Raw genomic sequence first — 27,446 nt, 5'->3', positions numbered from 1 at the left:
ACCATCTGTTTGGACAAAATGAGTCCTGCAAAGAGAACTTATCATGGGCTATGAAATTCCTAAACAATGAAATTGGGTTATTGAGAATTTGAGAACTTTATACTCTTATTTCTAATGATCTTTACACTGGTATGAGTTTAAATTTTAGAAAAATGCTAATCTGTGTAGGTGTCCTGGTAAACTTGTTTATTGCAACTCCATGAGTAAAATTGTATCTACTCCTAAACTACAACTAATGAAACATGCCATTTGAGGTAAAAATTCTTGGGATTGTAACTGTTTCAATTTTGAATTCAGGTAAAGTTGTCTGATAAATTGAGTCAGCTTGGTGGGAGGCCTCTAGTGAAATGCTCCAAGTAGTGTGTGTGGCTTCATGTTGTATATTACATATACATTAAACATATGTATAATCTTAAGATTATAATTTGACAAATATTTGACAGTGCATCTATTATATACAAGGCACTATATTGTTCAACTCCACAGGTAACACAAAGTTGGGAAGATAGCCAGCTTGATGTCCAAATCTGCATCCAAAAAGAATCTCCACAGCTTGAATTGTAGACTGAATCATGAGACAAATTCTTAAATCTAAATTTAAATAAACTCCGATGATTACCAGTCTTGGTCTTGAAGATTTCCTCTTTGTAAAAAGGGGAAAAGACTTCAGGAGAAAAATATTTTATGTATTGACACACACAGTTGTGGCTAAGCTTGCTTTAACTGTTTTATCGTTTGAACAAGGATTCAACATGGGGATGGTAGATTGGCAAATAAAATTTTTTTAAAGAACTGAGTACAGAATAGGAGAGACATAAGATCTATTCATTTTAGCTGACCAAAGCTTGAGATGAGTCAACAGCATGACATGACTGCTAGAGAAGCTAATGGAACCCTAAGCTACCCGGAGAGGCCTGGTACCTAGAATACACAATAAGAACTCACTTGGCCTGGTCAGGCCAGTCTATAGTCCAGTTCTGAGGGCCACATTTTAGAAAACACATTAAACTAGAACATATCCAGATCTAAATCACCCAGAATGGCAGAGTCCGTGTTGTATAAAAATAGTTGGAAATAAAACTTGTTTTTCAAGTGTCTGAATTCTTCTAGTATAGAAGAGCAAATATTTGTTCTTGACTTCAATGGATCAGATTTTGGTTTTAAGGATGTTAAGGAAAAAATTCTATTACTCAGAACACAAAGTGGAATGAGTCCTTCCCTTCCCTAGAGGTCTTCACATAAAAGTTAATAGGAATGTTAAGATCACTCTTGCTTTAATAGATTTGCCTGCATGGCCTCTGAGAAGTCATTTTCCAACTAAGTTGTTTCCTTAGCAGAATATGGTTTCCCAATATTAGGAATACCTTTGACTCAGTCTGAGTGTTTCCTATGAGTATGGATGCCTGTCGTTTCATAGCCCACAGGATTGGCACATTTGTGATAGAATGATTTTGAAAGAATCCCTTATTTCTGACAATTACCTGCTGGAATTCACATTTGGACACAGGACTTCTAATATATGCTCTCCATATCTCAAGTTGGAATATTCTCTGTCCCTGAGAGAAGAGGCCCCATGTACCAGCCTCCATTCACAGACTCCCTGGCAGGGAAGGAATGTCTCTTTCATTTGAATGGAGGACACCTAAAGGTGGGGGAAACTGTGTTGAAGAGCCTTTGGACATGAGGGATCAATGCCCTTTTGGGGGGAGGATTATCGAGAGAGTGGTGAGGGATACACCAGCCTAACATCTAGGGCCCTACAAGTATTTATTGCAGGGAGGTTGGCATAGTAGGATTGGGGTTTCAGTGTGGTGTCAGATGGGATCAGAATGCCACTGAAGAACTCACAGCCTTCATTCAGGACTCCTCGGTGAAGCTGGTGCTGACAGTGTCCTGAGAGGGAAGGGCCCGAACTCTAGGTGAGGAGCCCTTCAGCAGCTGAGACACAGTGACCTGAGGAGTAAGCGCATGGGTCTGTATGGGTTGTTGCTCAGAAGGTTCCTTAATCAGCAGGCCAGGGAACCGGTCTCTTTCCATGTGGGGAACAGGATAACCACTTCTATGCGTATTTTTGATTGGATTCCAGAGGCTCACGTGGGGCTTCAGCTTCATTGTGTCCAGAAGTAAGGAAGGTTTCCACATCAGCTGGGAGGTGGCTTCAAGGACTTTTGGACCATATTGAGGAAGCAAACTCAGTTCAGGCCTTGGACTTGGTCCTGACCCCATCTCTGAATGCAATGGCTGCATCTGCAACAGATCTGTTGCCCCCTCCAATCCATAAGGCCACTGGATGCTAGACCATCGCTTCAGAGGACTCTGGAGGGGGAACTCTATGCCAGGGGCTGGGAAGGGAAGTCCTGGGCTGGGGAAAGGAAAACCACCACGGAAGTGAGGTATGGGCCTGTGGCGGCCAGGCAGCTTGAATCGGAACCCGTTCCCATACTTTACATGCTTCCTTTGTTCCTTATACGAGTCTAGGGGGTGGACCTCTGCCTCAGGGACTACAACTTTAGCCAATGGATGAATTTGGTGCTGGGGCAAATGGGTAGGATCCAGTGGATCCATGGCTATGATCCGTCCCATCTTGTCATACACCAGTCCTGATGCTAGGTATGACCGCCCCTTCTGTAAGCGCATGAACTTGGCAGAGGCAGCAGGGAGCAAAGAGGGAGTTAGTGAAGAGAGGGCTGGGACCGAATGGAGTTTTGGGAGGTTCCAGGAAGGACTAGCCAGAAATGGTGGAAGAGGCACTGATAGATAGTAGGGGGAAGGTAAAACTGTCTCTTCCACTTGGCCTGAACTGTCTCCACCTCCAGTGTGGTGTACAGGGATCTGGGAACTCTGTGAACGAGTTGTAATATGACCAGCCTGTGAAGTTAGGGACACCTGAGGGCTTGCCCATATGGACAGATCTATAGAAGGATGTGGACTCACTGGGCTGGCTATTTCAAAAGAAAACTGGGAACTCTCCCATACAGAAAGATCCAGAGAAGGATAATTGCTCAGGTTAGGGGCTGAATCTGCACAGGGGTGGGGCAAAACAAAGTGATGGGGACTTTGTGAAGAGGGTTCTGGTGTTGGGGGGGGACCTGGGGTAGGCTTTAACTCAGGCTTCCCCCATAAAGTGACGCTCTGATCCTCAGGGACTGAGATCCAACTCTTCTTTCTTGAGGTGAGCTGATCCCCAATCTCAGTGGCCTGGTAGGAGTGGAAGAAACAGAGTGAAGGCAAGAGGTTTAGCCATTGGAGGAGGATCTGGGGGCTGATTAAGGAGGAAGCTGGATAGGAGCAAGCTGGAGAAGTTGCAAACCAAGAGGGGATGGTAGTAAAGGTATGTTACCTCAGGTTGGACAGAGGGTTCAAGTCCTGGGGGAACAGGAGGGGAAGGTGCATGCAGCACAGGCACGGAGCCTTGAGCCCAGGTGTCTGTGGTGCTGGCCTTAGGCTCTTCATCCTCCCCCCACGTGGGGTCTTCGGCCACATCTGTCTCACCCTCATCCCTCGCAAGGAATCGCCATTCAGTGATCTGCAACATGGCCTCGCGGGCCTGGCTGATGGTGAATGGGATGCACTGTGGGGGAATAAAGGGAGGCAGAAGAGAGTATTATTAGGCTTGGGAGAGTAAGGAGGTAGAAATATAATTTTTAAAAAATAGACTTGGGAGTCAAATGGCCTGGGTTCAAATCCAAATACTTATTAAATGTGTAATAAATGTAATTAAAAAAACACTGAGGGGCAGTTAACTGGCGCAGTAAATAGAGCGGTGGTCCTGGAGTCAGGAGGATCTGAGTTCAAATATGACCCCAGAAACTTAACACTTACTAGCTTAACCCCAACTGCCTCCCAAAGGAAAACAAAAAGATTGGGAAAAAATCGAATGATAAATATGTGATAATGAGCCTCAGTTTCCTCATTTCTACAGGATTATACTACTTGTTACCAGGGATCGCAGTGAGAATCAAATGGCACATGACCTGTGAAAATCCTAGGAACTGTGAACCCTTACTTTAAAGTATGGGTCGTAGTTACTCCTGCTTTAGCTTTGAGGAAGGGAGGATGCTCACCTGCTGGGCCAGGTAGACCTTGAAGGTAGCATCCATCACTCGGGCCAGCAGCTCAGCCAAGACATCTCCTACCACATCCTCCCCTTCCTCAATGCCCATAAGCGTGATCCATTCCGACTCGTTCAGGCGGCCGGGCACAATCTCTATCTGGGGCACGGGCACCGTGGGGGGGCGAACTTTCTCCGCCTTGGCCCGGGCCTGCCCTCGGTCCCTGCCGGTTCTCTGAGAGAAGAAGCGTTTTTACCCACGGTCACCGCAGACCTTACTGTATTGTACAGGCCCCGGCTCCTCATTGGCTCCCCACAACAAGCTGTCACGTGGGGACTAGAGGGTCCCTGGCCAAGGACCTCTCAGCACTCCAAGCTCTCCAGTGCGGGCCCCAGCCTGGGTTTTGTCTTTACCTCGGGCCTCCCTCCTCCCCCTTCGCCGCGAGAGGGGTGTCGCTCCGGGTCATCTCTGATCCCTCCCCCCGTATTACTCAATGAGGTGAGAGCTCCTGGCCCGTCCCGCCCCCACGTTCATCCCAGGCCGGGGGTCGGTCTGGGTCATCTCTAATATCCCTGAGCAGGGCGGGGCCGCTCCTAACTGCAGGTCTGAGGCCCCGCCCGAATGCCCCAGCCTGTTCCTCACCGAGCCTTCATGCGCCATGGGGGACGGAGCTGTCCCTGCGGCCTCAGTCCTCTCACTGCACCGCCCTCAGCGACGCTGCCTAACGGTCACCCGGACAACGGTGGGCGGTGCCAGGCGCAGGTCCGCCCCGCCGGGCTCTCGGGAGGCGCGCGGCAGGCCGGCGTGTGACGGAACACCGCCGCGGCGCGCCGAGCGTCGTCTCCATGGCGGCGACGAATGCGGGGACTGACTAGCCCAGCGAGGCGCGGTGCCGCGGCCGGGAGGAGAGCGGGAAGGTCTGGATGGGAAGTCTAACCCGGGCTGGGGAGATGGGGAGGTAACCGTGGCCCGCTGGGAGGGGTCCGGGCCCTTCCCTTTCCCCCCAAGTGTGACTCAGCTCCCGCTCCCGCTCCTGTGAGCCCTGACACCCTCCCCCTCCCCCCCGGAGTCTCAGGGGCAGTCCCGGGAAATCGCGGACCCTTCAGCATCGGTGTCCCTCCGAGGCCCCACTGCGCAAGCGAGAGTCTGCCTGGGGTCCCTGCGCGCCTCTGTTCTCCACGTGTCGGGCCTGGCGCCTGTGTCTTTCCGCCTCAGCATCCCTGGGCCGGTCATCTCCCGAGCTCCCTTCCGCTGATGCACAGCCCCTCCGCGAACTCCTTCCTCCGTCTGCACTCACCCCGCCCAGGAGTGACCCTTCTACGCCCCTCTTTGACCCCTCTACGCATTCCACCACCGTCACCCCATCTCCTCCACCCCCACCCCCCGCCCAGTGCAGTGCAGCAGGTGGGGCTCCGCTCCTGGCGTCCGGATGATCTGAGTTCAAATCCAGCCTCAGGCTCACTAGCGTTGTGACCGGGATAAGCAGAATAGCAGCCCGCCTCCGAGGGCAGACAGAATCTGCCCGGCCTCTGGGCTCAGTGCAGGCCCTCCGCCGGCTGCCCCAGAGAATCCGTCTTTGTGTCCCCAGAACCCCCGCACGCCCCCGCGCCCATCTGCAGGATGTACCGCAGGGAACGCCCCGTGCCCATGCGGTCCTGCCCCGCGGCCCTCTACAACAACCTGTGCGTGCTGCCCCTGCCGGCGCCCGGCCTGACCCAGTTCGCGTTGGTGCACGGGCCCACTGCCCAGCTTCTCAGTGCCGCCCCCGACGGCCTCCCCGTGTCCCAGCGGCAGCTGCACACGAAAGATGGGGCCGGGCCGGGCTTCCCGCTCATCACCCAGGTGAGTGCGGCCCGGAGCGGCCGAGCCTCCGGGGGACTGGCGTTCTTCCAGGGCCCGGTCCCTGTAACCATCCCGATACCCGAATCGCTTTCTCCCCAGGCCTACTGGTGCGTGCTGCCTTTCCGGGTGCTGCTGGTTTTGACTTCACAGAGAGGCATACAGGTGAACCAGGAAAAGGGCACTGTGTTCCTTCCTCGTACCTGGGGACGGCCAGGCTGGCATCTCCTAGGGGGGCTTCCCTTCCCCCACGGCTTACCTGTTGACCTCTGTCACTCTCCCACCGCAGATGTATGAGTCAGATGGCTCAGTCATGGTGTACTGGCACGCCCTGGACTCCACTGACGCCTCCCCAGGTACCGCAGGGCAGGGAGTGGGCTGTGCCGGGAGGGAAGAGAGAGGGGCATAGACTGGACCCGTGAGGAGCAGTCAGTGACCCTCCTCTCTCAGTGCAGGCCCTGTTTGCCCGAGGAATCGCCGCCAGTGGCCACTACATCTGTGTGGGTGAGGAGGCAGTGGGGAAGGGATGCCATGGGCCAGGTGGGAGGGGGGGATGCAGAGGCCGTGTTTGTGAGACCTTGGTGGGAGGGGCTCCGAAGGCTTGGTTAGCAGCGGGGCTAAGTAGAAGGCTGCCTGGAGAGGAAGGGGAGGTTCACCGTGGCCCTGGCCACAGGAACGTGGTCTGGCCGGGTCCTGGTGTTCGATGTCCCAGTTAAAGGGCCCAACATTGTGCTGAGTGAGGAGCTGGATGTGCACCAGGCGTCAATCACGGACATTGCGGCAGAGCCTGCTCAGGGTCAGGTAAGGGCCCCGTCTGTGGGGTGGGAAGATCCCGGGTCACGGTTAGAGCTGGGATGACCCTGGGAGGACGTGTGCAGCCTCAGAGTCACTCAGTGAATGTCTAAGCCGGCTTATGAATCCGGGCCTTCCAACTCTAAATGTGCTAGACCACGTTTCCCCTCTGTGGAAAGAGCCTGGCGGAGAAGGCCTCCACAGAGCCGCCTTCTGCTCCTGGCTGGTTTATAGCAGCGGAACGTGGGACAAAGCCAAGTCTCAACTGCCTCTTCGTCCTTTGAGTGAAGGGGTCGAGCTCCTTTAAGCCTTCTACCAGCACTGTTAATGCTATAGTCTTTTCTCCCACTGTCCAAAACCTTCCTGTCGAAGAGTGATGGCCTCATTTGTGTCCCTCTCATCCAGTCCTTCCATTTACCAATAATGCAGTTTATATAATCTTTCCTAGAAATGGCTATTTTTCACTTAGAGTCAATGTTCTGCAACATAATACCTAACTATGTTGTCATAGGATGCTCTGCCTCCAGGATGGACCAGGAGTTCTTAACCTAGAGTTTGGAAATTAAAAAAAAAATCTTGATCACCATATGTCAAGATGATTGGTGCCATTGCTAATCTTCTGTATTTTATTTTATGCATTTAAAAAAACTTATTCTGAGAAGGAAGCCAGGGGGTCATAATAAACACCAAGAGTCCCTGATATTGAGACAACCAGATTTGTGGCTTAGATTTGCTGCATCCCCACATACCTGCCGCCTGCCGCAAATTGGGAGTGGGAGGAAGTTCAGTAAAGGCTTCTAAATTGATTGCCTACAACTTAAGAAACCCACGTCCTCATCCAAAAAGGCCTCTTAGGCCATTTTCTCTCTCTGGGCCTCGGTGTTACTTTCCAAGGGAAACCATGGTACCATCTTCCAGGGGTGTTAAGAAATTCCAGGGAAATTCTGGCTCTGAAGGGTGGTATTGCTGCTGTAAGTCTGGCTGGGAAAGGGATGAGTCCAGAAAGCTGTCAGTCCTGCTGTGCATCCCTCTTCCCACCTCCAGAGCCATTCTGTCAGTGGTCAGTGGCTGCAGGGGAGTTGGATGTGAGGTGACCTACTATCTTTCCTCCCTCAGGACTGTGTAGCTGATGTGGTGACAGCTGACGACTCAGGCCTTCTGTGTGTCTGGAAGTCAGGGCCAGAATTTAAGCTGCTGACCCGAATCTCAGGATTTGGGTATGGGAGGCTTAAGAAGGGGAGCTGGGTCAGGGTGGCTCAATGTTAGATGGGAGGCCAGCCCAGTTCTTCTCTTCTCCCAGGATTCCCTGCCCCTCAGTCCAGTTGTGGCAGGGCAGTGTAGCTGCTGGTTATGGGGACGGGCAGATCCGCATCTACGAAGCCAGCTCCGGGGCCCTGCATGTCCAGATCAACGCCCATGCCCGTGGTATCTGCGCCCTTGACTTGGCACCCGAGGCGGGCAAGGTGAGTGGGCCCAGGCCCTGTGTGGTCGGTGACCACCTTCTAGGTCTCAGGCATCTGCCTGGACATCACCCTGTGCACAGAGCAGGGCCTTCCCTGTGGGCCCTTTAGCCCTGTTTCCCCTCTCCCACAGCTGCTCTCTGGGGCTGAAGACTCCTTTGTGCATATCTGGAAGCTAAGCAGAAATCCTGACAGCGGCTGCATTGAGGTCTGTATCGAGGCAGGGCAGCGTCTCAAGGGGGAGGGATCCTGGCACCGGGGGCGCCTCTAACCTCCCTCCCCGGCCCCCCCAGGTGGAACACTGCCATGCAGAATGTGTGACTGACACTCAGGTGTGTGGAGCCCGCTTCTGCGACCTCAGGGGCTCCTCCTTTGCTGTGACGGGCTATGACCTGGCAGAGATCCTCAGATACAGCTGTGTGTGAGAGGAGGAGGAGCAGACAGGACTGACATCAGCTCTGACTTGGGCTTCCCCCAGGTCCTGGCCCCCATTAGAAGTGGGGGATTTCCCCTCCATCTGTCACTTGCAAAGCAGTAACCCCCACAGTTGTATATAAAGGTAGGATATGACCCCCGACCTCTGTCTGGCTGGTTTTTTTAAAGCTGTGGTGACTACAGGACTTTTCCCGGAGCCCTCCCCCTTCCCCCCCTCACCTCTAAGACACTCAGGCTCAACTCCATGGCATTAAATAGACTTTAATGACTGCATGGGGGGGGGAGCGAGGGGGGCAGGTGCCCTCTTGGCGTCACAGCTCCCTCCTTCCAGAGCCTCGATCACTTTTGCCCGAGGTGGGGTAGTGCATCTGGGCTGGGGGTTCCAGTTTTCTCTCAGGAAGTAGCTGGGGTCCGCCAGCTGGCCATGGACAAGGCCTCCTCTGGTGATCTCACAGGAGGTTTGCCCTCTCACCCAGGCCCCAGCAGAGCCAGGCATGAAGCTGGCCATCCCCAGGCCCTCCTCAGTGGCACCACTGACCATCCCCTAACAACACTCCTTTGAGTGACCTCAGAAGGCCATTCCTCTTCCAGTTTCCATTACCCTGTTTCCAGTAGCACCCCCTCCTACAAGCCCTCACACAGGTGACTGGAGCCAGGGCCGGGCTTTTGCCCTGAACCCCCAGGCTGGAGGGGACCGCTGTCGGGGTGCAGGGCTTCCAGAGCCTGAGCTGGAACTGGAGCTGGAGCGGGGAGGAAGAGGAGGGCGGCCTCGGGGAGCAGCGTCCAGGGAGAGGGTGCGAGGCCGGCCCCAGGGAGTGGCTCGGGTGCCGGGGCAGGAACGGGGCGGAGAGGGGCTTCTGGGGGCCCGGGCTGGGAGCTTGGAGGAGGGCAGCTTCTCTGTAAATAATGCCAGCCAGGGTGGGGGAACATCCAGGGGAGGGCCCTCCCGCTTCGCCAGGATGTCCGTCACTGTGGCGATGTCATCGAGGGGTTCAATAGCTGCAGCACCAGGAGGGGATTCGGGGGTGGAGTACACATCAGAGCTTCAGCCTCACACTTGCTCTGTACCACCCCAACCCCCCCAGCCCCTCCCAGCCAGCAGGCCAGCTGTCACCTGTCGCTGTAATAGGAGGAGAGCAGGGCCCGGATCTCGGCTGATACAGCGTTATCCTGGAGCAGTAGCCCCTCGCCTGGGCCCCCTGGGACCAAGGCTGAGGGAAGGGGGAGGGAGAGGAGAAACCAGGAAAAGGAAAGTGGCCCGGAGGCCAGACAGCATGAGGAAGAGACTGAAAAGGAGACATTAGGGGGGGCAAGCCCTGGAGAGCTCTACAGAAAGAAACCATTTTAGGGGGGAGCCAAGACCAGAGAGAGGGAGAGGTCTGAGAACCGGCCTGGTGAGGAGACAGCAGGGGCCTGGGAAAGGGCACCGGATGGGGTCTGAGAAGGAGGTCAGGGGTAAGTGGGAAGGGAAATGGTCTGAGAAGAGGGTCAGAGGTGGAGGGATGAATGGGTCTGAGGGTTAGAGGTAGGGGGGAGGGGAGTGGTCTGAGAAGAGGGTCAGAGGTGAGTGGGTCTGAGGGTCAGAGGAGAGGATAAGTGAAGCTGAGAGGGGTGAATGGGTCTGAGAAGAGAGAGGCTGGGAATGTGAGTTGGTCTGAGAGGGTCAAAGGTGAGTATATCTGAGAAGAGAGGTGGAGTGAGTGGGTCTGATGGTCAGAGGTGGGGGATTAAATGATCTAAGGGTCATAGGGAACAAACAGTGGGTCTCGAGAATAGGATAGAACTGAAGGTGAATGAGTGAGGAGAGAATAGCCAGAGAGGAAGGAAAGCGGACTGGATATCACTTCTGCTCGAAGATGATGTGCCCAAGCCTGGGACCCTTTTTGATCTCCCACCTCCATTGGGAGTCTGGGTCTTGGGAACACCCACCTCCCTCTGGTTTCCATAAGTGGAGTCCCCCTTACCCATCTCGTGGTAGAGCGAGCCTTGCCTGGCCAGCGCAGGGGGCGGTTTGCGTGGAGGAGGCACTTCTATCTTCATGAGTTCATCACAGCATTGTTTCCACTGGCCTGCAGAAGGGGAGAAATTGGGTGCAGGCCGTGGTGGGTCAGCTGGCCTCACTCTGGCTTCCTTCTCCAACAAACCCTTCAAAGTCAACTGGTCAGTGGTCTCAGACACTTAACACTTCCTAGCTGTGGGACCCTGGGCAAGTCACTTAACTCCCGTTGCCTCAGGAGAAAAAAAATCAACTGGTCAGACAATCCTGTCCTCCAGTCTTAGGAGCTAACTAGGCAGCCCTGCAGCCTCCCCCACTTTTTCCCAACCCATAAAAGCTTCCATATGGGAGGGCTGTAGACTATGAACCCCATCTATGGAGCCCTCCAGGAGCACCAAAGGCCCTAGTCCTCACCCCAGCCCAGAAGCACCCTATACCCATTTACTCATGTCAAAGAAGAGCTGCCACAATGCCTCCATCCAGCGCTGTAGGGCTCCCCGGCTTTCCATGTGCAATGTGTGGGTCACTTCATCTCCCCCATATCGGTTACTGATACTGAGAGTGAGGGATCCCCCCAGGCTCTGGTCCCGCTCTCCAGCCCGGACCCGAGTCTCCTGGAGAAAGGGTAAAAGTTGAGGTCTAGCCCATGTCCCAGATTCACCTCCTGGTCTCCCCAATTCCCTTTTTTTGGGGAATCCTCCCCCATGGAGTGCCAGGCCAAGTGGTGACATAATCAGTTACTAGTACCTCTCTCCGACCAGAAGTTTTGAACCCAAGGCCAGACAGGATCAGAAGTTATAAAGAGATATTTGACAAGAAGCATGACAGAAAGGGAAGGATAAGGTAATTTGGACTGAGATTTGGACCTTGTCTCCAATCCAATCCCCTTCCATCCACCACATTTTACAGTTAAGGAATCCAAGGCTCAGATTTCACAGAGCATGAAAGACCAAAGACAGAGCTGGAGAGAGTCAAACAGGGAAAAACAGGGCAGCCACCCAACTGGAGACTATCCTAAGGCCCTTCTAAAACCCAGGGTCTTGGAGCTTGTTTGGAGGAATGTAACTCGATTTCCATATCAGTTGTTTACTTCATTATCCTATATGTTTAATTTTTTTTTTTTTTTTACTATAGCAGAGTGATACTCTCTGAGAAAGGGGTTTAAGAAAGGGGTCACCGGACAGCCAAAAGGTACCATGATTTAAAATAAAATAGTTGAGGAATCCTTGTAAAAAAGGGAAGAAAATCTAGAAGATTGGACCAAGTGACAAAAGATTGAGTGCTGAAAGACAGAAGGAAGGAAAAGAGAGAGGAAGAAAGGGAGAGAAGGAAGGAGAAGGGTGAAGAAATGGGGAGGAGAAATAGAGCAAGAGAAAGGAAGGGAAAGGGGAAAGAAAGAAAAAAATGGGAAGGGAGAAAGTGAGAAAGAGGGAGGGGGAATGAGAGGAGAGAGGAAAAGGTCAAGAGAAAAGAAAGAAGGGGGAAGAAGGAAAAGAAGACAAGGAGGGAAAAAGTAAGAGATACAAGGAGAGAGGAGAAAAGGCAATGAGGAATGAATGAGGAAAAGGGGAAAGAAGAAGGGGGAGATAGAGGAGGAGAAAGGGATAGAGGGAGAAGGGTAGAAGAGGGAGAAGAAAAATCAAGAGAAAGGGAAAGGGAGGAAAGAAGGAAAAGGGAAGAAGAGAGGGGAAGAAAAAGCAAGAGAAGAAAGCAGTGGGGGGGAAAGAGGGAAGAAGAAAAAGGGAAGAGAGATGGAAGAAAAAAGGAAGAGATAGAGGAAAGAAGGGGGAAAGAAGTAGGGGAGAAAGGAGAGCGATGGGGAAGAGAAAGAGAAATGGAAGAAGGAGAGGAGACAGAGGCAGGAGGAAGAAAGGAGAGAAGAGAGGGAAGGAAGGAAAGAAGAGATGGGGAAAGAAAAAGGGAGAGGAAGAGTTAGAAGGGAGAGAGGGAAAAGAAGGAAGGAGAATGGAGACTTGTAAAGTAAAGGCATAGGACCCGAAGTCATTTCCGAGATGAAGCTGAGCCTCAGGATCCTAGTAAGAAGCTGCAGTAAAAGTCACACAGTCAAAGTCTCAGGTGGATGTGAGACCAGAGGACCTAGGCAGGGAGCATCTTGGGGTGGCTCATTCCCAAGAAGTTGCTTTGTGTGGGGGCAAGCTGAGCTCACTGAGGTCCTCGGCCCACATCAGGCACTTTTCATCTTTAAGCCTTCCATGAATGGGAGCCTCCTTCTGTCCAGGTCCAGTTCTGAAGGTTTCTCCTCCCTGACCCCCCCCATGCCTTAGGGATACCCGGGCTGCCATCATCACCTTGTTGATTGCAATGGTGAACAATGGATCTTCCTGAGTGCTGGCTTCCCCAGGATGTCGGTAACAGAAAAGATTGGTTCCTTTCAGGATGCCATGGACCTGGCCCCAGCTCTGTAGCCAACAAGCCAAAGACAGAAATCACTTTCTACCTCCACCTTCCTCTCTTCTCACCTCCCTCGGTGCCCCCCAGTAACATTCTGTTGGGGGAGGCTCCCCCATATCTGACCCCACAAATCCTATTCTGATGCCTTGATCTCATTTCCAGCCTTTATTCCTCACAATGCATCTTCTCTGTACATTTCCTGCTGCTGCTCTCTCAGTTGCCCCCCAAACCTCTCTTCCCCCTCTGCCCCCTCACCTGCACTCTGAGGGGGCCGCTCATGACAGGCTGAGTCATGCACAGGGGCTGAGCCGCCAAGCGACAACACACGCTTCCATAGAGGGGCAACCAGGCGGGGTTCTCCTCTGGAGAGAACAGAGTGATGGTGGGGAAGGGGAGGGGGGTTTTTAACTGGGCCCCTTTCCTCTCCATCCTGATTCAGGCATTCCTCCCCATTCCCCCCACCCCTGCCCACCTTCACTCACCATTACTTGTGAGGGTGAGGTCATGGGTACGAAAGCCGTCTTGTACCGCAGCCAGAGTAAGGGTGGTCTGGGCCAGGAGGTGGTACCGGGGACCCCTGTGGGAGGGACAAAGTGTCAGAAGGGAAGCAGGTCACTGACCCATGGTGAAACAGCTCTTACCACTGAGCCATCTCTCCTTTCACTAGAAATCCCACTCCTGAGTCCCTTTTTTGCAGTCTTGCTCTACTTTGGTTTTGCTGTGAATCACTTGGGCGACCCCCATACTGCATCCCGGCCAAAGTTCTTTGTCCCTCCCCTTCTTCTCCCCTAGCTCAGGGAGCCCCACAGCGCCCAGAGATTAAGCTTACCCCACAGCAGGAGTGGGGAGTAGGATGGGGCTGGCAGCCCCGCTACTCCCAGAACCCCCAGCACTATCCAGTGAAGCCCGAACACGCCTTCCCGAGGATCGGCCCAGAGAATTACTGAGCTTGGTGGCCAGTCTCCGGGGAGCCCCCGCTAGGACTCCCTCCTCTTCTACACAGGCCCCATATAGCTCCAACCGCAGTTCAAAGTCTGGTCCTGCTTCACTACTGCAAAATATGGGAAAGGGCTCTGGAGGAAGCTGAGGGATTCCCCGGGAGGGTTGTGGGGGAGACCTGCAGGGTCAGGAGCTTACCTCCCATAGCTTGCCTTCCCTCAGAGTTATACCCTGGCTACCCCTCCCAAGGATCAGGTCTGGGCTGGAGAGGAGAGAAGGATGACCGGTTTAAGGACTCACAAAAGAACGCTGCTTTGAAAGGAGATGTCTGTTAGCGTCCTGTCGACCAGGACCATCTCTGTGTCCTGGATGTTCCCCCCTAGCTGCAGCAACAGGAATACAGCCCATCGATGTAAGTCTGAAGGGAGAAGCCAGAAATCACATAGGGAGAGGGGGTAGGTAGGCTGACAGACCTTGCTAGACACCTCCATCAACAGAGCAGAGGGGCCCTTGGGGACGTTACCCAGCCCACTCCCCAGGGAAAAGATCGCCGTCTGTAACTCACCTCCTTTGTTCTTGAAATACTCTGTGTCCTTCCACATGAGGGGGATTCGGATATCTAGAGGAGAAGGGACGCAGGGTGGCTTGAAATAGCAGGGGAATTAGGAAGTACCCCAAGAAAACATTCCCCTTGGACAGCGTCCTTTAGCCCCAGGAGCAGAACCTGGGGGAAGGGGCAAGCAGAGAAGGGGATGCCAGAACGGGCTGAGGTAAAGGGTCAGTGAAGGTGAACGGGGGATTCCTTACCAGAGATACAAATTGTGCCTCGACATGGGGAGCGCTCATCAGGGGGCCCAGTATCTGAAGGCCTTGGGTGCAGGGGAAGAAATAAGCCCGTTATTGTAGTGAACCTGCTTTTCCCCCTCCAAACTCTAGCCAAACTCTTCTCCCTGGCATTCCCTACTTTGTCAGGATAATATATAATTACTGATGTGACAGACACTAGGGGAAATAAAAGGATAACGCATACGGGGCTGGATGGCCCTGGGAATGTTTGTTCAGTGGTCAATATATCTCATTAACCTCATTATTAGTGCCAGTGATCACTTAATATGTTTCTGCCCACGTAGACACACTTGGTTATAGAGTCACGTATAAACTCATACCCATTCCCTGGAGATGCCTTGTAAAAGAATAATAATCTTTATTGGGTCCCTTCTTCCATGGTAGAAAAAAGTACTAAATTTAGGAGTAAGAGAAACCCTAGTTTGAATCCTGCTCTCTGACTATATGACGAGAATCAAGTCACCAGCTTCTCTGAGACTCAGTTTCTCCATCTGTACAATGGGGATAATAATAAGCATCATACCTACATAATAATGGATTATCATGAGTCTCAAGTGGGAAATTTTCAAATTCAAAATCAGTCGATAACATTGCCCATCTTCTCCCTCCCTCACCTACATCCCATTAACCCTTTTATATTTTCTTGTATAATTAGCTTACATGTACAGGGGGAGGGGGAAGGTTTGGGAGGAAGAACATAAAAGAAACTCAGAAGATAATAAGGAACTCCTGGTAGGCTGACTGATGGGAAGAGTACTAAAACTTCTTTTAGCTGACCTGCCAATGTAGTCCAAGGGGTTGCGGTGTTCTGGGCTGGGAGTGGGACCTTCCAATGGACTTGAGTTGGAATCCTGGCCCTAAAATTTACTAACTCTGTCTCAGTTAGTCTCAATTATAAAGTTGAATTAGATTCCTCTAAGGTCTAAATTCCACATTAATCCTCATGCCAACTTCTCCTTGATCCTCCATACCAGGTAACTTTCCTCAATGCTTTTTGGCTAATCTGTTTTCACTAGAGTGATCTAAACTCTAAAGCCTTTTTCCCACACTTACCCATCAACACTTATCTCTAACACTTTGGAGTCCTACAATGCTCATCAAACTTTATCAACTAAAACTATAGATTTAAAATTGGCAAGGACTTTTGAGACCATATACAATAGTCTGTTCCTTTTTCATTTTATAGATGGGGAAACTGATTTGAACCTAGTCTCTCTCCAAGTCTCTTACCTTTATCCACAACATCATGATACCTCTCACATAGAGAGTACATTGCATAAACCCATCTCTTTCAAGTTCTGTGTCTGTAGTCTTCAATTTGGAGCAGCTTTGTGTCTAACATTGGATCTCATATCTTTGTCAGCACAGATACCCTCCTCCCTCAATCCCTTAAGACTTCATTTTCTCAGTAGATCCCACTGTTTGAAATCCTTCAAAGTACTTTTCTTCTTGAAGTCTTTAACATTCTTATCAAGAGTTGGTGGGGAGGGCAGCTAGGTATGCAGTGGATAGAACACCAGCCCTGAAGTCAGGAGAATCTGAGTTCAAACTGGCCTCAGACACTTAACGCTTCCTAGCTGTGTGATCCAAGGCAAGTCACTTAACCCCAATTGCATCAGGAAAAAAAAAGAGTTGGGGGGGATACCAACTGGTAGCCTCCTTGGTTAGAATATATCTAATGCCATGGAACTGTTCTATGTTCAGGGCTGCTCTGGAAGAGCTTGTGGGAGAATGCTGTCTTATAAGGCTCCAGTCAATGAGTGAACAGGTTCTAGGAGCCTGAGGTGATTCTGGGCACTGGAGAACAAAACTCCAAAGCTTTTCTAGAGGTCCTAATCACCACATGCACCAAACTCACTTTACTGCCCAATACTCCCATGCTAGCCTGTCCCATCCCATCCTCTCAATTGAACATCACCGGACACCCAGCTGACACTAAATGAATTCTGGCTCCCTGGTGAGCAAATCTGACTCCAGATGATATTTGCTTAGTGCAGGAGGGCCCCCTTCCAAAAATGTGTCTGTTCTTCCTCCCCCTGCTCACCGCCTTGCTGTTCTCCCCAGCACCTGTGCTTCCTTTCGCCGCTGCAGTTCCCCCATGTAACTGAGGATGCGGCTGCTGCAAACCAGCAAGCTCTTGGTGGCCTCTAGGGCTTGTTCCCGTTGGGAGCAGGCAGCCAGCAGCTTACAGGCGCCTTCTCTCATTCGGATCTCATGATCCAGCTTTCGCTGCAGCTCTGTATCCTGAGGGGAAGGAACAACGAGTAAGACTAGAGAAGCAGGATTCCCCAATCTTCTCCCCTAATATTAGAGTTAAGGAAGGCCCTGAGAGAAATTAAATCATTATGATTTTCTAAATTAGTCTGCCTTCTTCCTCTTCTTTCCTACTCCGCCCTATCCTAAACACATATCCAAAGTTAGTATCTTAAACCATTGCTCTGATCTTCCTAAAGCAGAGGCTTCCCCTTGCTTTAAAAAAAATCTCCAATCATTGAACAGGCAACAGCAAGATTATACAAAGATCAATTCTGACGGACATGGCTCTTTTCAACAATGAGATGGTTCAGGTCAGTTCCAAGGTCTTGTGATGGAGACAGCCATCTGCACCCAGGGAGAGGACTGTGGGAACTGAATGTGGATCACAACATAGTATTTTCACTCTTTTTTGTTGTTTACTTGCATTGTTTTTTCTTTTTTGATTAGATTTTTCTTGTGCAGCATAATTATGGAAATATGTAAAGAAGAATTGTACATGTTTAACTTATATTGGATTATTTGCTGTCTAGGAGAGGGAGTCAGGGGAAGGAAGGGAAAAAAAATTTGGAACACAAGGTTTTGCAAGGGTGACTGTTGAACATTATCTATGCATATCTTTTGAAAATAAAAAGCTCCCCTTTGCTTATAGCGTCCACAGCCTTCCCCAATCTGTTAATAATAACATATTCCAGCCTACCTTCCCAATTCTGTTTATTGAACTTCTATTAAACCTTTATGGTACAGCCTGACTCCAAAGCCACATGCTTTGCTGACTCATTCTTGAAACTGAAGTGATCTTTGGGTACTCTTCTTATACACATATCATATATTGCTTTTTAATTCTAAGCATGTACACACCTTATCTTCCCCTTTGGAGAGAAGGGAATATTGTGTCTTAAGTTATTTTTGAGTCTTTAGGTCTTAATATTATATTGTATAGACTAGGTACCCAATCACAACCAAATGGTGCTAAATGAATGAAACACTGATTTGGAGTGAACCAGGTACTAGGGAAGTCATCAAAGAAATGACATGCTCCTTTCATTTGCTTCAGACAGTCAAGTGGAGGAGTGGATAGAAAACTGGGCCTTGACCCTCTTCAACAATGAGATGATTCAAACCAGTTCCAATAGGGAAGTAATGAATTGAACCAGTTACACCCAGCAAAAGAAGTCTGGGAGATGACTATGAACCACTACATAGAATTCCCTATTTTTGTCGGACAGCATTTTGGATTTCCTTCACAGGCTAATTGTACACGGTTTCAAAATCCAATTCTTTTTGTACAGCAAATAGCTGTTTGGACATGTATACATATATTGTATTTAATTTATACTTTAACATATGTAACATGTATTGGTCAATCTGTCATTGGGGGAAAGGGGTGGGGGATAGGAGGGGGAAAAGTTGGAACAAAAGGTTTGGCAATTGTCAATGCTATAAAATTACCCATGCATATATCTTGTAAATAAAAAGCTATAATAAAAAATAAAAAAAAAGAAAAAGAAAACTGGGCCTTGAGTCAGAAAGATCTGACCTCAAATACTTATTATAGCAGTGTGACCCAGAGAACAAGTCGCTTAACCCTGCATGCCTCAGTTTCCTCATTTGTAAAATGAGCTGGAGAAGGAAGTGGCAAACCATTCCAGTATCTTTGCCTATATATATATATATACATATATATATGTATATACATACATCCCAATGGGGTCATGAATATTCAGACACAATTGAAATGACAACTTTCATCTGCTTATACTCTAACTGGGGGGGCTAAACCCACTGAAAAGATCATGAGTATTGCCACAAAGCAACACGTACTATCCTATATCACAAAATAAAAATTTAAGAATTGTGCAATGTTGGATCCAAAGGGGAACTATATGGGAGAAGGGAATAATTTCCTACTTTAAAAATCTGACAAGGGGAGGTGTCTGAAATGTTGAGATATTTTGGCAGGATGTGGGAGGAAACTACAGATTTTCTGGTCCCTTTGACCTAACGATTAGTCTGAATCTAGAAACTTTAGGGAAAAAAGATCATCCAGAAGAAGATGGAGGAGAATCTTAGTTAAATTCAATTCAGGAATTGAAAGTGGGAAAACCATAGATATTTTGATTAAGCTAAAAATTGGGGTGATACAGATGAAAGGAAGAGTAAAAGAAGTTTGAGGAGGGTCCAAGAGAGAGAAGGCAAAAGGTTTGGTTAGGGTAGCAAAGAAAAATAAAAAGTTAGAATAGAAAGGGGGCTTAGAGAGTAATTTACCACTTTATAGACACTGAGGCACAGATGATAAGTAGAATGCACATACCATGCACAACTTACTGCATTTAGATGCAATGGGAGCTATAAAAAACATGGGAAAGCATGGTTTTTTGTTCTCCTGAAACTCACTGGGGATACACACACACACAACTACCACAGAAGGAAGTATGTCATGGATCTGTTAGACAAATATCAAAACTTATGTAAGGGGGCAGCTAGGTGGCTCAGTGGATAGAGCACCAGCCCTGAATTCAGGAGAACCCAAGTTCAAATCTGGCCTCAGACACTTAATACTTCCTAGCTGTGTGACCCTGGGCATTTAACCCCAGCCTCAGGGGGGAAAAAAAAAATGTTAGAATTTGGAGGTTAATCAAAAGCCTATTACTAATTGAGTTAATTGGGGAAGTTTTTATATAAGATCTAATATTTCAGCAGGGTCTTAAAAAATGACTAGAATTTTGACATGAGGGTAGAGAGAGACCAGTTTCCTGGGGAAAGAACTTCATGAAAGTGAACCAGCAAGGAGACTGGTTTGCCTGAACCAAGACTTTTCTATAGGGCAGTAGTGACGAAATGCAGCATGTGAGGACCTGGAATGCCTTTAATTCCATAGCTAGTGGAAAACCATTAACTTTTTTGTGTGTGTTTTTTTAATTATTCTTTTTATTTTAATAGGGTTTTAAAAAAAATTTAATTAATTTTATAATTATAACATTTTTTGACAGTACATATGCATAAGTAATTTTTTACAACATTATCCCTAGTCCTCCCTTCTGTCCGAATTTTCCCCTCCTTCCCTCCACCCCCTCCCTTAGATGGCAGGCATTCCCATACATATTAAATATCTTATAGTATATCCTAGGTACAATATATATGTGCAGAAGCGAATTTTGTTGTTGTTGTTGCAAAGGAAGAATTGTATTCGGAAGCTAAAAATAATCTGGGAAGAAAATGGTTTTTTTTTTTTTTTTTTGAGTTGATGTTAGTGAGCTTCCCCAAGATGTTGGATTCAGGTCTGAGTCACAGAGCAATCCCTGACTCCATTCCTAGAGACTCCCCACAAGCCCCTTCACTCCACTGTCTCTGTCTGGGGTTCTCCCTTCTCTTTCCTCTCCAAATAAAGTCCCTTTCGTGTTTTCCTTCTCTAGGAAAACTCGGGAGCCAGCCGCCTCCTAGCGCATGGGGATTTACCCATGTGTCATTGTTAGGGGTCCGCCCACGCCCCGGGTTTGGCCATGCCCGGCGCTCTGCAGTGGCTGGCTATGCGGGGGGGATGTGTGGGCGTGTGCAAAGGGCACAGGGACATAGGACACGGGTCTATCCCCAGAGCTTCTCTCCCTGCCCCTAGGCTTAGCCACAGGACCCCAGAGAGCAGCCCTGGCTGCCGGACTCAGGGTCTCCCTCCCTCAGGGCTCTCCCTCGGGCGTCACTTACTCGTCCTTCCCCGGCTCCATCCATTCTGCCGCCGCCGGCTCCGGCCCCCGAGCTCTGACTGGCCGGGCCAGGGCTGGTGCGGAGCTAGCTAAGTGGCGCCGCAGGTCGGAGGGCCGGCGCCGGGCCGGCTCGGCAAGGCCCGGCCGGAGTGCTCCCGCGTCCTCCCCACGCCTCCGGAGCTCCGGTGACATCAGCTCCAAATCGACGCGAGAGCAGCAGAGGCGCGGAGAGCCCAGGGTAGCGGGGCCAGGCGGCCAGCCTTTCACCTCTCCCAGGCCGCAGGGCCACCATGCCGGGGTCTCGGAGATCCCCTCCTCAAATGCAGCAGCCCCCTCCCACAACATTCCGCCCACAGTCCAAGCGCCGCCCACACGGTGGCCACGCCCTGAAGCTCCACCCGAGCTCTGGAAACGCGGTACTCCGTCCCAAACCCAGCAGCGTGACCCGCGTGGAGAAGGGAGGGGAGGGAGGGAGACAGCTAAGCAGACAGCGCTGTCTGCCAATCCGCTATCATCCTCTCCTCGCCAAGGGAGTCGAGGACCTAGGGGCAAAGTTCTACCTGTTGGACCCAAGGTCTGGTGCGGAGGGGGCAGGACGTAGAGGAATGTTTAACGAGATCCTGCCTTCTCGGGGAGACCTTCCACCCTGGAAGCTACTCGTTAGCCCAGAGACAGGGGAGTACCCAGAACGTGCCCAGGACAAACATCTCACAACCTGCACGCTTTGCTTTCCACCTTTGGACTCCCAAGTCGGACTTTCAAAGTCTATAAACTACGATCTCAAGCCAACATCCTCTCCCTCCTAGATTCCTGCTCCGGGTTTGCAGGAAAACCCAGGAATCTTGTTTTTAATCTATCTCTAGCTCCCCTCCTCCTCTTAGTTCTCCCTTTAGATAATGGGCTACCTCTCGTAGGCCACGGCAGTTTCCCCAGACTCCCGGTGTCCAGCCCCCAATGGCATCCTAGATTTCAGACCTCGTTACTCCCTTCCGAGTTCTAGTACTATTCTTGACTCAGATCCTCCTTAGAAACTTCCCCTCTCCCATCTATTACCCTGCCTGCTCCATGCATAATAACACAACTACTAGGTCATTATTATAAAGTATTGTAAAACTTCTCAAATAGCAACCTAGTGAGGAGAATAACACAGGTAACTTTAACCCCATTTTTCAAAGGAAAAACCTGCTTTCCAAAGGCTTCATTTGCTCAAGCTCGAACTCAGGTTCGGTGACATGTGTGGGTGCCTGTGTATAACTATTATCCCTATTTCTCCTTGAAATTGACACTGGAATTGGTCAACCCGCCATCAGGGGGAGGGGGTGGAGGGAAGGAGGGGAAAAGCTGAAACAAAAGGTTTTGCAATTGTCAATGCTGGAAAATTACCCGTGCATAAAATTTATGTAAAAATTAAATTATAATTAAAAAATAAAATTAAAAAGAAATTCACACTGAAGTCACTTTCAGAATCATTTCCCCTAATTTCACCTCCTCTTGTTCAAACGTGGGGCACCTTTCAAGAGTCCCTCTCCACACATCCCCTATCTCGGTGGAGAGGAAGGCAAGGAAACAGCAACTGTAGCTAGTCAATGTAATTTAACAGTTTCTTAGGCCCGGCCAGGAAGCCTCAGTCCCCTAGGGCTGGATCACAAGTGAGAGAGGTCAGCAGAGACAAAGTGTATGAGTTCAGCCAGTGAGAAGGAATGCTTGGATATACGCTGAGGAAAGGGAAATGGGCCCTTCCAAGGCCGGATTGTCCCCAGGCTTGTTCCCTCCCTTGCTTCTCTTTGTGCCCAAGCTCCCTACAAACGGTGACTGTCACACTTCAGAGCCTGTTCTATTCTATATTATGTCAGCTAGCTTCCTCATTGTCAACTTTAGACTTGCTCTTTCTGGGAGCAATTTCAGAGGCCATCGGATACCTTCCCCTTCCTCAGATAAGGAAACTGAGGCCCAGAGAAGTGACTTTTCCATTTTCCACTCCACAGTAATCCTCACCTCTCTCCTAGTCACCAGAAAAGTGACATACCAACCACCCATGTCCAGAATGTGTGGGGGTGGGCGCCGAGAAAGAGCAGAGAGAAGCCCAGAACGGGAGCCATATAGCACGGGCGGTTTGGGGCTGGGGTAGCCACACTGACACCCACCCTCATACAACCTGCTGCAGAGAGTTCCCCTAGCCTTCCCCTCCCCAGCCCACTCCTATCCCGAAGCCCCAGCAAAGTCCAATTCAATGAGACCCAAGCACATGCAGCGTTAGCCTGCACCCCTGCGGGGTGGGGGCGGGGGTATTACCTCCAGGCTGAGCGCCATCTGCCGGATGTACAGCATGTTCAGGTCCTCCAGGATGTGCAATCTGTCCTGCATCTCTGTGGCCCTCAGTTCTGCCCTGAAGCAATGCTGATTCCTCCCTTCAACCCCCTAACTGACCGGAGCCAGGCCCCTAAGGCTGCCACGACAAACTTTCTCCAAAGCAGCTGCCACCGCCCCAGGCTGGAGCAAGGGATGGAGGGAGGGGAAGGGAAAGGAAGGTGGGAGGGGAGAAGGGAGGTTCTGGAGAACTGACAGAGGGGAGGGGGCCCCTAGGCAGAGTTCAGCATCCAGTTTGGGTCTGATGGCAGCTGTTCTCCCAGCTGTGGAAGAGAAAGGGCCTTTCATTCCCTCCCGAGCCCCCGCCCACATCACCGGCCCAGTGGACAGAGGGCCAATGTGTACAGGGGTGGGGGAGAAGGATAGTGTGGTGGTATGGGGGGGGGGAGAAGCAGAATGGGGATATTTTGTAAGGGGCGGGGGGAGTCAGCAGCATTTGGCGGCAAGTTTCACATGGTTGTTAAGATTCCCAAGGAGCAGATGAGGAAGGTTGTAGGTTTTCAATTGGGAAGCTGGCTCTCGTTCAGCTTTTTAGTGGGGAGGATGGATGTGTGGAGAAAGTGAGGCAGTTACAGAGCCCGGGAAGTGGAAACGGGTGAGTCCCAGAGAATGCCTCCTCCACTCCAAATTGTCCCTCCCAAGCTCTGCTGCGCCCCGCCTCGGTCCAGCCCCGTCCAACCCAGCCTAGCCTCTCCCCAGTTACCTCACTCTTTTCCAGCAAAGAGAGGGGGCTAGAGGGGCAGGACCTGCGTACAGCTCTTTCCCCCCTTACACACACTCCCTTCTCTGGGCCCCTTCCCTTCCAGACAGGAAACCAGCCCCAGTCCCCCGCCAGCTGCAGCTTTTGCCCCCCTCTCACCGAACACACAGTGACCCACAAGGTCACAGTAATCCAGGCCCCGCCCTATCATCCCCCGGCCAAGCCCAACCCCCTCTTCTCAGTCCAGTATCCTCTAGCCTAGGACTGTGTTCCCAAAGCCCGCAGATGTCTGCCTTCTCGGCTCCGCCCTCACATCCACGCCCCACCTCTTGGATCCAAGTTTAGGGTGGCCTCAACTGGTAGGAGGGGACAGCCTTTTCCTTCCGCGGCTGAAAACTTTTACCCCAAAAAACACCTCAGCAATTCCTAGTTCTCGGGATTCGGACTCCAGGGTCCCCTGCGTAATGGTGGGGACCCCTTGTGTACAGAATCTGGGGGTGGCATTTCAGAATAGTCAGCCGAGTCCTTCCCAGCCCTTCCCTTCCCGGAGGCAGCTGTGCGGAGGGAGAAGAGTAGGTGAGGAGACAGAGATGAATAGGGCCTTTGTTCACAGGGGGAGGGAAAGAGCAGAGTTCCAACCGGAATCTCTGCTGGGGAGGAATGAGGGGGTGGGCAGGTGAAGCCATTAGATGTAACCCTTTTCAGTTCTGGAGGGGAAAGGAAGTTAGATATTGGATGAGAAAAATATTACATTTTAATTTTCACTAACCTCTGGTTTCCTTTGTAATCCTACGCATTTTATTTTATGCATTTAAAAACATTTCCAGAAGGATGTCTGTAGAGTGCACGAGAATTCCAGAGGGGTGTTTTATGCACGCAAAAAAGTTTAAGAACCACAGATTTAGTACAAGGATGATGCTGATGATGGGTTAGGAAATCCCAGAGACCCAAAAGGAAATTACTTGACCAACATCATACATACGGCCAAATCTGGGTCAAAGCAACTCCTCTAAACTGAACCGAGTACTGTTTCACCCCGCTACAGAGCTCTCTGAGAGAAAGCCACTGATCACGGCTTGGACTTTAGAGACAACCCCGATCAAAATCCGGTCTTAATTCCTAGGAATGAACCCGGAGAGGGTGCCTACTAGTTAACGAGGTCGGAAAGATGGGGAGTGGGAGGGGAAGCAAGTCGTATCATCTCTTTTCTCTATCCCTGATATCCCAACTCCCGGAGGTAGGATCTATCTATTTACGTCAATCTCAAGCCACTTGTCAATGACCCAAGTCTGGATGTTGAGAAGGCTCTCTGAGTCCGAGAGATTTCTACGAACTGGGTCTGAGGGTGGTTTTGGTGCGTGGAGGAAGTGCCCAGGTGTCCCGGTCGTGACAGAAGGGTTACAGGTGCATGTGGATATTGAGGGGGCCAAGAGGGACCAGCTTCGGGGCAATGCTGAAGGCTTAATTGGGGTCACTGAAGTGGGGCGCAACTTGGGTTTTCCCCGACTGGGCCGGCCCGATTGGACACGACAGAGCCCGGAGCCGAGTTACTGTTATTCTAAGCCAATAGCCCTTGGTACCCAGCTTGGGGCACTTGCAAGGTCCACCCCTTGCCCCACCCCTTCTAGGCGAAGGGAGGGGGGTGATCCATAGGAGGAGGCCAGAGAGGCCGGGAGGGGTGAGGAGGGTCTCCTACCTCTGGAGTGTCGCAGAACAGGCTGAGGCGAAAGCGGCCGCGTTTGAACTCCATCTCCAGGGCAGAACCCCTGGCTACCGTGACGCGACTCCGGTGATTCCGGGAAAACATTCTTCAATGAGTAACTCTGGAACGCACCAGATCCTTGCCCTGGTTCTTTTGTGCCGGAACGCCCTCTTTTAGGCTTTTTTCTTTTCCTTTTTTTGGGGGGTTGGTTAGTGGGCTAATTTTTTCGCGTTGTTTTCTGTTACCATCAAGCCTTGGATTCCACCAATCTCAATTCCGGACTTCCTCTCATCTCCAGGCTCCTGTCCGGTCCTGCCAGGCTTTGTCCCGTCCCTTCACGCCCAGCCACGCCTGGCCCGGCCCCCTCACCCACTCTCAAAGCCCGGGAATCTCCCAGTTCCTCTACTCCCAAACTTTACCCGCCCCCCCCCCCCCCCCCCGGCCTCCGGAGAGTACACCTAGGTCGGTCACGAAAGAGGAGGGACGCTCAGTCCGGAGTTACCTCGAGGAGAGCCCCGCCCAGAGCGCACACCTGAGCCAACCCCGCATCAAGAACCAAGTTTGGTTAGAGCACCATCCAATCGGAACTAAGGCTTGGAGACTGGGTTTGGCGACCGAGAAGGCGGGCTTCCTTACCTGAGGCAGGGGCGGGTCCAAGGAGGCTCATTTAAGCTAAAGCTCCACCCTCTCCTCTAAATGGCGGGACTAAGTCTCAACCAAAAAAAGGCCTCTTTCCAGTTCCCTAGGGGTCCTGTCTTCTGCTTAGGGACATGCTAGGGAGGACTCGAGACTGGAAAGCGGAAAGTAAAAATGTGAGAAGAAACGGGGGTGATTGAAAAAAGCGCCTAGGAGGTGCTGCTGCGGCTGTCCGGACACAATGAGGGAGCGTTGCTCTGTGGATACAGATGTGTAGGTGTGTGTGGCAGGGTGGTTATTTGTACTGTGTCGTGTGGAAAGTAAAAAGAATTTATTAAACGCCAATTAGGTGGTAAATACCAGGGAGAGGAAGAAAGGCAAGAACTGCTCGCTAGGAGCTCACGATTGTAAACATACAGACAACATGGGGGTGGGGATGGGAAAAGAACCCTAAAATCAAATTAGAACTGAAAAGGACCTTAAGAGATCGTCTTTCCTCTCCTATTGATAAGGAAACTGAGGTCTTGAGGTCTGGAAAAAGGAAGTGAAAATTCAGATAATCAAATCAAACGCTTTTATTAAGCACTGTTTACTTTTCAGGCACCGCGTTAGGGGTTGGGAAACAAATGCAAAAAACCGAAACCGTCCCAATCATCCGGTAATCAAAATTTTGAAAAGAGTTCTGGGTTGAGGGTCCGTACGTCGTGTTTCTTTGGGTCTCTGCCTCTAGCACACACAAAAAACCCAACAACCACCAAAAAAACAAAAACACCCCAAAACCCATACACAAAAGCAAACAAACAAAAAACTACACCCATGCTTGGAACAGGAACTTAATAAATACTGTGTCCTACATTTTAAGATGTAAAAGCTTTGCTTAGTGGCCATAATAGTTTTGAAACCGGAGTGTGGCTTTAAAGATAACATACTCGATGTTTTGATTTAGAGTACATCTACCCGACATTCCCTAGCGGGGTAATCCGATGTATAGTTCAAATCGGCTCCGGCCTCGGTTTTCTCGTCTGCAAAATGGGAGTAATGAATGACACTTGCACTTCCCACTTCGCAGGCTGGGCTTTAAAAAATACTTTTAAAATTATACCCTTTTCCCCCCAAATAAGCAAAAATCTGCCTTGGAATAAAGGTTCTTCCTCACCGCATTTGTGTGCCTGAGCCTAGTGGATCGCTAGGACCCGGAGTCGCTCCTCAGCCCCAAGGTACCCTGCTCCGCCGTGCAGAGAATCCTGAGGCGGACTCCCAAAAACCGGCCCTGTTTCTCCGGGGGAGGCATTTGGGAGTCGGGTCGGCCCCGCACA

The 27,446-nt window shown here is 50.7% G+C and overlaps 3 protein-coding genes across 8 annotated transcripts; 1 reads left to right on the top strand and 2 right to left on the bottom strand.

Annotated features, from left to right (window-relative positions):
- Positions 1-709: 709 nt before the first annotated feature.
- Positions 710-4,868, bottom strand: C6H2orf81 (chromosome 6 C2orf81 homolog). 2 transcript variants are annotated; one of them, XM_074274245.1, is made up of 4 exons: positions 4,695-4,868; positions 4,065-4,286; positions 3,341-3,571; positions 710-3,198 (listed from the first exon to the last, which is right to left on the bottom strand). In XM_074274245.1, the coding sequence occupies exons 1-4, from the start codon at positions 4,710-4,712 to the stop codon at positions 1,858-1,860; spliced, it is 1,812 nt and encodes a 603-aa protein (XP_074130346.1). In that variant the 5' UTR covers positions 4,713-4,868; the 3' UTR covers positions 710-1,857. The 2 variants fall into 2 exon arrangements, with proteins under 2 accessions (XP_074130346.1, XP_074130347.1); XM_074274246.1 differs by lacking the exon at positions 3,341-3,571 and having other exon boundaries at positions 4,695-4,845.
- On the top strand, positions 4,796-8,720 carry WDR54 (WD repeat domain 54). The gene is made up of 10 exons (XM_074274258.1): positions 4,796-4,969; positions 5,641-5,894; positions 5,994-6,056; positions 6,181-6,247; positions 6,342-6,395; positions 6,565-6,692; positions 7,800-7,900; positions 7,984-8,146; positions 8,277-8,351; positions 8,437-8,720. The coding sequence occupies exons 2-10, from the start codon at positions 5,673-5,675 to the stop codon at positions 8,566-8,568; spliced, it is 1,005 nt and encodes a 334-aa protein (XP_074130359.1). The 5' UTR covers positions 4,796-4,969; positions 5,641-5,672; the 3' UTR covers positions 8,569-8,720.
- A 99-nt stretch (positions 8,721-8,819) lies between these two features.
- Positions 8,820-27,390, bottom strand: RTKN (rhotekin). Of its 5 annotated transcripts, XM_074274251.1 has the most exons (13): positions 20,727-21,065; positions 16,816-17,015; positions 14,733-14,794; positions 14,491-14,544; positions 14,226-14,343; positions 13,816-14,037; positions 13,469-13,563; positions 13,242-13,348; positions 12,884-12,994; positions 11,020-11,188; positions 10,543-10,647; positions 9,419-9,577; positions 8,820-8,880 (listed from the first exon to the last, which is right to left on the bottom strand). In XM_074274251.1, the coding sequence occupies exons 1-13, from the start codon at positions 20,748-20,750 to the stop codon at positions 8,840-8,842; spliced, it is 1,467 nt and encodes a 488-aa protein (XP_074130352.1). In that variant the 5' UTR covers positions 20,751-21,065; the 3' UTR covers positions 8,820-8,839. The 5 variants fall into 5 exon arrangements, with proteins under 5 accessions (XP_074130352.1, XP_074130351.1, XP_074130348.1 ...); XM_074274250.1 differs by lacking the exon at positions 20,727-21,065 and adding an exon at positions 27,287-27,390 and having other exon boundaries at positions 8,820-9,577; XM_074274247.1 differs by lacking the exon at positions 20,727-21,065 and adding an exon at positions 25,489-25,871 and having other exon boundaries at positions 8,820-9,577.
- Between the last annotated feature and the right edge of the window lie 56 nt (positions 27,391-27,446).

Source organism: Sminthopsis crassicaudata, chromosome 6 (genome assembly GCF_048593235.1).
Source record: "Sminthopsis crassicaudata isolate SCR6 chromosome 6, ASM4859323v1, whole genome shotgun sequence".
Lineage (NCBI taxonomy): Eukaryota > Metazoa > Chordata > Mammalia > Dasyuromorphia > Dasyuridae > Sminthopsis > Sminthopsis crassicaudata.
This window is presented reverse-complemented; position numbering and strand designations above follow the sequence as displayed.

Bases quoted from the DNA above. Each gene is read 5' to 3' on its own strand.
- C6H2orf81 (XM_074274245.1), bottom strand. The intron at 3,572-4,064 runs GTGAGCATCCTC...ATTCCCCCACAG, and splicing joins AGGTCTACCTGGCCCAGCAG to TGCATCCCATTCACCATCAG. The intron at 3,199-3,340 runs GTAACATACCTT...CACTCCTACCAG, and splicing joins AACCCTCTGTCCAACCTGAG to GCCACTGAGATTGGGGATCA.
- RTKN (XM_074274247.1), bottom strand. From the start codon at position 25,599: ATGTTTTCCCGGAATCACCGGAGTCGCGTCACGGTAGCCAGGGGTTCT. The intron at 17,016-25,488 runs GTAGGAGACCCT...CCTTCCCCTCAG, and splicing joins TGTTCTGCGACACTCCAGAG to GATACAGAGCTGCAGCGAAA. The intron at 14,038-14,225 runs GTGAGTCCTTAA...CATATTTTGCAG, and splicing joins TTTCAAAGCAGCGTTCTTTT to TAGTGAAGCAGGACCAGACT.
- WDR54 (XM_074274258.1), top strand. From the start codon at position 5,673: ATGTACCGCAGGGAACGCCCCGTGCCCATGCGGTCCTGCCCCGCGGCC. The intron at 6,248-6,341 runs GTACCGCAGGGC...CTCCTCTCTCAG, and splicing joins CTCCACTGACGCCTCCCCAG to TGCAGGCCCTGTTTGCCCGA. The intron at 8,352-8,436 runs GTCTGTATCGAG...CGGCCCCCCCAG, and splicing joins CTGACAGCGGCTGCATTGAG to GTGGAACACTGCCATGCAGA.